At 36.2% G+C, this 11,527-nt stretch overlaps 1 protein-coding gene across 1 annotated transcript; it reads right to left on the minus strand.

Moving 5' to 3' along the window:
- Positions 1 to 10,404: 10,404 nt before the first annotated feature.
- LOC118831387 (small ubiquitin-related modifier 2-like) lies at positions 10,405 to 10,826 on the minus strand. The gene has a single exon (XM_036738708.1). The coding sequence runs from the start codon at positions 10,775 to 10,777 to the stop codon at positions 10,490 to 10,492; it is 288 nt and encodes a 95-aa protein (XP_036594603.1). The 5' UTR covers positions 10,778 to 10,826; the 3' UTR covers positions 10,405 to 10,489.
- Between the last annotated feature and the right edge of the window lie 701 nt (positions 10,827 to 11,527).

Raw genomic sequence — 11,527 nt, forward strand, 5'->3', positions numbered from 1 at the left:
TCAGTTCATATAAGTCTTCCCAGTTTTTTTTTTCTGAGATCTACCTGCTCATCATTTCTTACAGTACAATAGTATTCTATTACATTCCTATACCAAAACTTGTTTAGCTATTCCATAATTGATGGGTGTCCCCACAATTTCCTATTCTTTACCACCACAAAAAGAGCTGCTATAAATATTTTTGTTTGTGCAGTTCCTTTCCCCCTTTGTTTAATAATCACTTTTGGATACATAACTAGTACTGGTATTGCTTGAAAAAAGTGTATACAGGGCAGAGCCAAGATGGCAGCTGGAAAGCAGGGACTTCCTAAAGCTCTTCCCCAAATTCCCCCAAACACCTGTAAAAATGGCTGTGAACAAATTTTAGAGCTGCAGAACCCACAAAATAGCAGAGGGAAACAGGTCTCCAGCCCAAGAGAGCTTGGATGGTCACCAGGAAGGGTCTATTGCATGGTGCTGGGAGCAGAGCACAGCCCAGCTTGGACCACACCAGGACAGACCAGACCTGTGGTCAGGCAGTCTAAACAGGCCTTGGGGCAATGAATCATTGAGCTGTGGCAGTTACCAGGTTTCTCAACCCACAAATGCCAAAGAGCAGGTTAGTGGGAAACTGCAGGATCCAGTTCAGAGGGTCTGGCCACCAGCCCTGGGGGTGGCAGAGGTGGTGCGGCGGTGGAGGTGGCAGCAGCAAGAAACTTCTGAGGCTGCTTCCAGAGATCCAGCCTCAGCTGCTTCCCAAGTCCCTGACTCACATGGTGGGAGGAATCTAGCAGCAGATCAGAGCAGGAGTGGAAGGAGCACTTTGTGGGCACAAAGGCAGGTTTCTCTTGCTGTGCCCTTCTTGGATCAGCATTGCGGTCCTGGGTGGCAGTCCTTGGGGCAGGAGGAGCATTGCTGTTACAGAGCCTGGGGTGACAGTGGAGTAGAAGTAGCTCTGAAAACAGCAGTGCTTGGACCCTAAAACTTAGGACAAAATACTCTCTACTCTACAAGCATTCATACCCTGACAAAAAGCTCAAGGGTCAAGCAGTTGTCTGGGAACATAAGCAGGCAGTGAAAATGAACTCAGACTCAAACTCTAGACTCCTTTTTTGGTAACAAAGAAGATCAAAACATACAGCCAGAAGAAGTCCACAAAGTCAAAAGCCTCCAAGAAAAATATGAATTGGGCTCAGACCATGGAGAGCTCAAAAAAGATTTGGAAAAGCAAGTAAGAGAAGTAGAGGAAAAATTGGGAAGAGAAATGAGAGTGATGCAAGAAAACCATGAAAAACAAGTCAATGACTTGCTAAAGAAGACCCAAAAAATATTGAAGAAAATAACACCTTAAAGAATAGACTAACCCAAATGTCAAAAGAGCTCCAAAAAGTCAATAAGGAGAAGAATGCCTTGAAAGGCAGAATTAGCCAAATGGAAAAGGAGATCCAGAAGACCATGGAAGAAAATACCACCTATTTTTCATTTCATAATGTTTTCTATCTTTTGTTTGGTCATAAATTCTTCCCTTCTCCATAGATCTGACAGTTAAACTATTCTTTGCTCTCCTAATTTGCTTATGGTAACACCTTCTGTGTCTAAATCATATACCCATTTGGACCTTATCTTGATATATGGTGTGAGTTGTTGGTCTATGCCTTGTTTCTATCATATTATTTTCCAGTTTTCCCAGCAGTTTTTGTCAAATAGTGCATTCTTATCCCAGAAGCTGGAGTCTTTGGGTTTATCAAATAGTAGATTTGTAGTAGTCATTGACTACTGTGTCTTGTGTACCTAATATAGTCCACTGATTACCATTCAATTTCTTAGCCAGTACCAAATGGTTTGGATGATTGCTGCTTTATAATATAGTTTTTGATGTGGTATGTCCCGGCTACCTTTCCTTTTTTGGTTTTAATTCCCTTGATAGTCTTGACCTTTCATTCTTCCAGATTAATTTGGTTATTATTTTTTTCAAACACTGGAAATTTTTTTTGGTAGTTTGATTGGTATGACAATGAATAAGTAAAGTAATTTAGATAGAATTTTTATTTTTTTATTGGCCTACCCATGAACAATTGATATTTTTCCAATTATTTATATCTGAATTTATTTGTGTGAAAATGCTATCTAATTATGTTCATAAAGCTCTTGGGTCTGTCTTTGTATATGCATTCCCAAATATTTTATATTGTCTACAGTTATTTTAAATGGAATTTCTCTTTCTCTCTCTTGTTGCTAGGCTTTGTTGGTAATATATAGAAATATTGATGATTTATATGGGTTTCTTTTATATCCAGCAACTTTGCTAAAATTGTTCATTGTTTTAAGTACATATTAAAGTAGTTTTTTTCAGTTGATTCTCCAGAATTCTCTAAGTATACCATCATATCAACTGCAAAGAATGATGGTTTTGTTTCCTCATTGCCTATTCTAATTACTTCAATTTCCTTTTCTTCTCTTACAGCTAAAGCTAAAATTTCTAGTACAATATTGAATAATGGTGGTGATAATGGACATCCTTGTTTCACCGCTGATCTTATTGGAATGGCTTACATTCTGTGTTTTAATCAAATTGGCTTACTTGCTACTTTCCAAACTTGACACCCTATCTCCTGCCACTTTTCATATACAGGGCCTATTCCTCATGTCTAAAATACACTAATTCCTCACCTCCAACTCTTCAAATTCCTATTTTTTTAAGTTAAGATCATATCAAATTTCCTAAGGAAAACCTTTCCTGATGCTTACTCCCCTTGTTAGTCATTACTTTCTCTTCCCCAAATTATTATTTATATAATTATCTGAGAGGTTAGTTGATGGAAAACTGGAGTCAGAGAGAAGTAGAGTGACATTAAAGTCCTTCCCTAGTCATAGAATCTCTGTGACCCTTGGCAAGTCATTGAAACATGCATTGCCACAAAGACTAAAAATTGCAGAGGAGGTACTGATCTCCATTGAGCATTGGTTTGTTTGTTTGCTCACAGAGGAAATTACAAGTCTAGGGATGGGAGGGAAAAGAGAGAGACACAGACAGACAGAAAGACAGACACACAGAGACAGAGAGAGAAACAGAAAGAGAGTGAGAAAGACAGAGAGACAGAGAGACAGAGACAGGGATAGAGACAGAGATAGACAAGAATGAGAAACAGAGAAAGAGAGCAAATATAAGTTATTCTTTTGTAATCCTTTAATAGAATTTAAACTTCATAAGGAAAGCTGCTGTACTTTCCATTTCAACTTTGTGTTAGACAGCATTTTAATATAGTACATTGTGCATGTGTTTAATAATGTTTAATTGAACTGTATCAAACAATTTCTACTGAGTTGGAGAGACAGTGCAAATAAAACTCATTTTCTCAAACATCATTTAAAAAACTTTCCATCTTTAGTATGCATTTTGAGTAGCATCTTCTGTTAGTCAATGTAGCAATTACTTCTATAGGTCTAGAATCATCCATTAGGGAAAGAAACAGTCAAATTAAGGTTATCATATTTGTACCTAATAGGTTAACTAAAATTAAAATAAAAACAAAGTTTTTTCCTATATATATATATAATGTACACACACGTATATATGTACATATATACATATATATTCACTGAAAATTGTTTTTCAAGTGATATTTAAGCTGACATTATTAGATTGTAGGAAATGCTCCTCCTAAAAGGCCATTAGCAATGACAAGGATTTCAGCTTTAACTTTCATGTGTATTATACAGAATGGAAGAGAATTAAAATGGTAAGATTTCCTGCTAGAAATGAAGAAAAGGTGAAAATGGATAGTATAATCTGGGAATCTTGTTTTGAAAGAACATAACAGAACTAGTTTAATCTGTTTTCTGCTAGCAGTTTACAATAAAAGCTACAAATTCCTGGCTTTGCTCTCTCTTTATTTCCTGGTGATGGTAAAAATGTGACTTTATCAGTAGCAAAGAACTGGTTTCTTAATGCTGGCTCCTCCAGGAGCTGGTCTAGTTTGGCTTGGGGTCTACTGGCACATAGTAAATAGAGAGTTCAGCTCCTTTTTTATCACACAGTTCATGGTTTCAACCTTTGCAGTGACTCCATTGTCTGAAAGCCACTCTGGCCATAACTGAACTGAAAATAGTTCTCCTGTGATACTAAAACTTCAAATAAGTTAACACAAAATCAAATTGGGTATGTGTCCATATATGCCTCTAATAACAGTTATGTTTTCTACTTCTGCTTGTTTTTCCTAACTGGCCTTATCTTTTTTGCTTAGAAGCTACCAGGCTGACCCCACTCACGAAACCACTAAGGCTGGAGGATAATAAAAGTGTCTAGACTTAGGGAAGCAACATGCTTCACCTCTCGAATCTTAATTTCTCTGACCTATGTGCACTTTCTTTTAGGTTGCTTTGATACCCTTCAGTCCCCAGCACCATCATCTGGCTTACTTATAGGACCTTATCACAGTGCCCTGCAGTGACAGTCTTAACTTTTCCATCAGCCTTGAAAATGAACTTTATTTCTTGTCTCCCGTAGTTAGAGTATGTATACCTGGAGAGCAGGGAAGGTCTCTGTTTTTCCTTGTTTACCCAGTATATAGCACAATGATTAGTGGATATTGGATGCTTGATGACTGCTTTTGTTCATCTATTCATTCATCTATTCATGTATTCATTTTAGGTTCTGACTCTGACTTTGAAAGAACACTACTCAAAGAATGTCATGGTTGGGAAGGATCTTAGTTATGATTTAAATTAAAATCCTTATTTTTGAGGTGAGGTAAGTGACCTTAGAGGTGAAATGGATTGTCCAAAGACACCCAAGTGTTTAATAGAAAAGTCAGTTCACTATACTCCTGGTGCACAAGTTGTTTGACTCTTTACCCTGTCTTTGCGGTCTGTTCCTCCAGCTCAAGCTCACCTCTTGCCTTGATCTTCCTAATCCTATACAGCCCAGTTCAGATTGATTGACATAATACTGTACTAGAATCAGAAGCTTTGGGTTTGAATAACAAATATGACTTTTATTTTCCCTGTAACTTTGAATAAGTCACTTCTCCTTTGGGGCTTCTCCATTTCTTCACCCATAAAATGAGGAGAGTGGATTAAATATCTTTATGATGTATCTCAGATCTGACATTCTATGACCCTTGATTCTTTGTCTCTTTTAGACTTCACTGTATGTCACTCAGTACCAGTGATTTGTCTTGCATAAAGGGTTTGCTTGCCACACTCTCTGACCATGTTTCCTTTAGGTTTTTCCTTCCCTCCTTTACTAGTGGTAGTGATACGGATACAAACAGTGCTCTAAGGGTTAAAATAATATTAAAGGTTGCTTTTCTAGTACTTTGTGAAGTCCCTAGTTTGTTCTATAACCAGAAGGCACCCTAAAGTCCACTTCCCCCTTATCTAGAACCTGTACCAAAAGAATTGCTTTTGTCTCCCTTATGCTGTGTTCCCTGGGCCCTTTCATTTTTAACCTGTATCCTCCCGCCCTGTCTTTAAATCCTTAAACCATAGAACTTCCCCCTTGTACTGCACCGTGAAATTCCTTGTCTCCCCCCATCCTGGGTCACAGAATTTCCCCTGTCTCCCTTATCTTGTATCTCTTATCCTGTCATCCATCTTCCTCATCCTGTTCCTAATCTAACATCTAAAACTACATCACCATTCTGAAATCTCCATATAAACATAACTTCCCCAAATATCAGGGTCTCATTTAACTTTCTTGCTAGGAGACCCATGATACTTTTTCACATAATATAAAGCTCCCAGTGGCTGCAGAGAAGGTCTAAGTGAATTATTTCACATATGAACCAGCTCTCCCAACTCTGACCTCAACAGCAGTTGGGATTAAATTTGTTGGAAGCCCTTAAAAAGCTTTATACCCTGTATTCCTCACTCCTTCAAGTTGGTGGACATTCTTGATGCCCTTGAAATCACTTGTGTCTAATTTATGGGGGGATCCTGTATGTTGTGAAATGCTAAGATTTGATCTAATTAAATTTAAAATTAATATTGCTTATAAAGACGTTAGATGGATGGCATGATATAGTGCCTTCATCACACTTTATAATTGCTAATATCCTTAATAAATTATTATATTTGTAATGGCATAGAGTCTTTCTGTAAAGCTTAGTAGTGAAGCTATCAAAGCATATGGTCATTTATGGTAACTTTGCTGCATCCTGGGAAGTTACTCACAAAATAAATCTCAAAGTTTAGAATTCCCTCAGAGGTAATTAATTTTCTTCCTGCATGTTTCGCACATGTACACAACCTCTAACACTGTGAGAAGGAATGTAAAAAAGAATCTTGATGGGGACATAAAGAAAGATTTGAAAGGCACTATATTTTATAATCCGAACTAATTAATTTAAATGTCAGTCAATAAGCATTTATTAAGTACTTAGCCTCAGACTTCCAGCTAAGCTTTAAATACAAATACAAATAGAAAGACAGTGACTGCCCTCAAGGAGTTTACATTCTCAAGGGGGAAGACTATACATAAAAGGAAGTCAAATGGAGCTATGGGAAGAATACCTTGTATAAGTAAATAAATACCTTAAGTAACGCCACTAATGTGTTAATTCCAGGATTGGAGAAAAGCTTCAAGACAGAGATGGCAGAGGAAATCCAAAGTACAGACTGGAAAAGAATGAAAGAAATATCAAAAATTATTATATAAATCTAATTGTTTATGTCAATGGTTGATAATGTTCCCTGATAGCCCTTTCGCATATAGTCTGTACTTCACATTCATCAAAGCTGAATAAGTGGGACATACTTTTGTGTATCTTCAGTGATCTTGAATTTACTCTAAGTGATAATGGTAAAGTCTGTTGTGAAACTAATTCTTCGACTTAATGGCCTGGGTAATACCTAGTTGTTGGTATGACAACTTATATTTACACATTATATAACGATCGTGAAACACTTTACATAAATTTTCTCATTTGAGTATGAGATAGATTAGTAAAAAATATCATCATTCCCATTTTACAGATGAAGAGAAAGCAGATTATAGAATGTGTAACTTAGTTATTAAAGGTTAAAAACATGATAAATGACTAAGGCAGGCCTTGGAACCAGGTCTTTCAGCTTCAAATAAACTGGCATGCTCCCAAGCATGACTGGTCCCCTTTCTACTACACCATGTTGGCTTTTAAAGAACATACATGATTCTTAACTAATTCACTGCATCTTCAGTCAGAAATTAGTTTGACTCATTTATGCAGATGTTTGGTTACAAACAGTTAAGATTTAGGAAATAGATAAAAAATGAGTTTCCAGAAAGGACTGAATTGACCTTTTCCTCTGGGGCACATGCATTTGTCCACTGTTGTATTGGTTCAGTTGTTTCAAACTGAACAGTTTCCTGAAGTGAGGGCTGCATGTGCTTGAAAGCCTATTACAACCCTGCCTAATGTTTCCCTACTGCAATCACTCATCTGTCTTCCTAGCAGCCAAATGTTAATGTGACATCTGCTATACCTAATTCCGGTGAATACTGAGAACTTTCTGGCACACAGTTTATCACACTTATTGCCATCAGTTTCATCCAAGGCATGTCATTTTTTGGGGAAAAAAAATCTGTGTTCTTGTTTCCTGTTCATTTTATAAAAGGAAAACCAGATAATTCCATCAAACGCCAACTCCAAAGACCTAGGATCGTGCATCCAGATGTTTGTAATCCTTCATAATATTTGCTGACCTAGAGAATTTAAGCCTCACAAATAAGCACATGATGTTTGTAAATCCACATTAAACAGATGGAGCTATAATTAAATGTTAATAATGCAGTACATCAGGAATTTTATAATGTTAGTGAAGAAAGAGAATTACAACCAAAAAAGAGCCTAATAAGGTCACAAACTTAGATTTCCTTTATTGCTATAGATGAAAAAGGTAAAGGACCTTGTAGTGAATTACATCAGACTATCTAAAGCAAGATTATTTCTGTGCATAACAATAATAACTAAAATAACAATGATGATGATGATGATATATTTATGATAGTGATTTATGTTTAAGTAATTGTGACAAGACATTATAGAAAACATCCTTAAAAAACCGGAGAATTATTGCTGGGTGAAGGTTATGCAATGAAGTAGTGGAAATTGTGCAATATGTTTCTATACGTTGCAAAATTATAGATTAATTAGCTGCTTAGAAAGGTATGATCAAATGACTAGAATTAGAATTTATTCCAGAAGTTGGCTAGCCTTTGTTAATACAAAGAGATGACAAATATATGTCCATACATATGCAACATCCCAAATATACCTGAGAATTCAACAAAGAAACTCTTGGGCCCAGAGATAATCTCACTAAAGACAGATCTGTTTACAACTACTCAGACATAACATAAATCCATATGAGCAATGTCTTTTTTAAAAAAAAAATGTTACTTTACTGAATGCATAAAACTTCCAAAGTAAGTAAATGGATTGAAAAGATTTCAAAATGTTCTCAAAGTATTTCTATGGAAACAAGAAGAAATATTTATCAAAGTTGTCCTGAAGATGTTTTCAGTACATTTATAGGAGATGAACCTGCATCCATTTTTTTTTCAGTACTATGTCTTGTCTCCACATCTTGCCCAGGCTAGAAGTGCAACAGCAACTTCCAGGCCTGATTCTACTGTTGGTTGGCATGCATTGTTCCACCTACTTTGTTTCATACTTGGGCTATTTTGCCCTTCTATAGTCAATGGAGGTTCACCCTACTGGTGCCAGACTAAGTGTAGACACCAATCATCTCAGGCCTCTGTAGGGCATAATTTCCAGGATCAAGTAATCCATTAGTGTCTGTCTCAGCCTCAGTCTCCCTTGTAATAGGAACTACAGACAGAAGCATCATAATAACTGGCTCCAAATACTTTTATTCAGTTACAAAAATTCATTTGCTTGATTTGCATTTGCAATAGTTTCAATACTGAATATAAAAAAAATAATACCAATTGCAGGATGATGACTTATCTTAAAGAATTTTTGAGTTCTCCTAGATAGGGATAATGATATAGTTGTTTTTGTTGTGGTCTTTCCATTCCTATGATTTCATCACTGTAGGCAATTCTCTGATGTGGAAACTTCCTCCTTAGACAAAAAATCTCTACAATTTGTAGTCATAGAAAGTTGGCCAGAATACCAAGTTAATAAATGAGTATCCTTTCCCTCTCCTCCCCTCCCTGCCCCATATGAGTTGAAGGAGGAAGAGAAAAATGATTTTTGTTCATTTAAAAATAATTTAAAATTAATAATTCATAAGTGAATATATTGAAACAAACACAAATAAAAGTTATGACTGAGGTCACACAGATAATAATGAAAGTAGAATTTGAAATAAAGTATTCCTAACTTCTAGATTGTCCTTTCTACCACTAGACCTCATTGCCATGCATATTTTAAACTATATCAAGCACTGTGCCTTATCTCTTTTTGGTAGAATAGTATCTTACTAACTTTGTAACTATATTAAAGATACATTTTAATCTTTTTAGCTTAAGATAAAAGATTTGTTGCTATGGTTTGGTGTTTCTATGTCTTTTCATTTATTTTCTCTCATAGGGATTGGGCCTTTCCTGATCTTTCTTAATTACTAGTACTTTCCTGCTAAAATTAGTTCCAATTTACCCTATATAAATAATCTATCAGATATACAATGTGTATGTATATAGCCATGTATTTATAAATGTGTATATATAATAAGCTATATATATATATATATAAGATATAGCATTTATATGCATGCATGCACAGATGGAAGTTGAATATGTATGTGTGTATGTCTATTTGTATGTATGTGTGTATATATATGTATACACACACACACACATATATATCTATATATATATACACACATATATATGTATATATATATATATATATATTGCTAGCTTCTTGAGAGCAGGTATTGCTTTTGTCTTTCATTTTTTTTTATTTTAAACAAGAAGTTTATTTAAACAACAAGATGTTTGACTTGAAGGGAAAACTATCTAGGATCAATTTCTTTATAGTAATTTATCCCTACTGAGAGACAGAGATTGCCCTACATGTAACAGCTACGTACAAAAAAGTTATAAAATCGTCCTTGGTTTTACAATGATAAAAGAAAAACATTGAAATTATCCAATCAAACAAGGTATGCAAGGATTTTTTGTGGGTTTTTTTTTTGTTGTTGTTAAACAGTGAGAGCAAAATAACTTACTGGAATATAAAGATAAAAGTTGAATGAGCATGCCACTAATGGAGAAAAGGGGTATTTTCACAGAACCAGTTTGTTTTTTCCCCTCCCCATCTCCATTTGATGTTGATCAAAACATACCATAGGCCATTTAGTTAAAAAAAAAATACGCATTATGCCTGTGCACATACACCAGTTACTTTATGTACAATAAAGGAACGGGGGAAGGGAATCAAAGAAGAGAGAAAACTATACTGCAGTAGCCAGGATGTGGATGAACCAAATCTTGGTTTCTAATTGTGAATGTATTGTTTTTCTTGGGAGCACAGTTCTGGAGAAGAGTTGTAGATTCTTTTTAGTAAGCGCCTCCTGTCTGCTGCTGGAATACATCAATTGTATCTTCATCCTCCATTTCCAACTGTGCAGGTGTGTCTGTTTCATTGATTGGTTGCCCATCAAATCGGAATCTGATCTGCCTCATTGACAAACCCTGTCGTTCACAATAGGCTTTCATTAGTTTACTAAGTGGTGTGTGCCTCTTAATCTTAAATTGCACCACTGAACCATCTTGCCCTGCCACCTTCAAATTAATGTGGTCGTTGTTTTCAGTCTTGACTCCTTCCTTCAGCTTTTCGTCGGCCATGGCGAGTCCCGCGGTCTCCTCAGCCGCCGCTTCACAAAAGAGGCACCAGGATGGTCCGATCCAAGGGAACGGGGGCGGGGGAGAAGCAGCAGCGGCAGGAGCAGGAGCAGGAGGAGGAGGAGGAGGAGGAAGATGATGGTGATGATGGTGAGGAAGAGGAGGAGAAGAAAAAGGAGGAGGAGGTGGAGGAGGAGAAGGAGGAGGAGGAGGACGAGGAGAAGGAGGAAGAGGAGGCATCTTTCATTTTATTTGAAGTGTGTGTGTGTGTATGTGTGTGTGTGTGTGTAAAGCAGAATAGTGAAGTAGAAATGACAGTATATTTGGAATCAGAAGGCCTAGATATAGGTACTATCTCTGCCACATACCAACTTAAGATGTTAGCAAAATTATTTAACTTCTCTTTTAGTTTCCTCACATGTGAAATTGGATCCTGAGAGATTCATTACCTATTTCACAAGGCAATTATGAGGAAAACACTTTAGAAAATAGTAAAGTGTAATGAAAACAAACTATAGAATACATACCATACAAATAAATATTTAATGGAAAAACTGAGTGTGGTAGGGGTAGCGTTTTTAAGCATGTTAACACAAGCAAGAAAAGCACTTGCAGAAATATGAGTTATTTTAACATAACTATACAGATCAGGGAAAAACAGCATAGTATTTTTATAAACTCAGATATGACAGTGACATTTTGTTGTTAATTGAAGATGTGAATAAAACCAAATAATAAAAATATTCAAATCAG

Source organism: Trichosurus vulpecula, chromosome 9 (assembly GCF_011100635.1).
Source record: "Trichosurus vulpecula isolate mTriVul1 chromosome 9, mTriVul1.pri, whole genome shotgun sequence".
NCBI lineage: Eukaryota > Metazoa > Chordata > Mammalia > Diprotodontia > Phalangeridae > Trichosurus > Trichosurus vulpecula.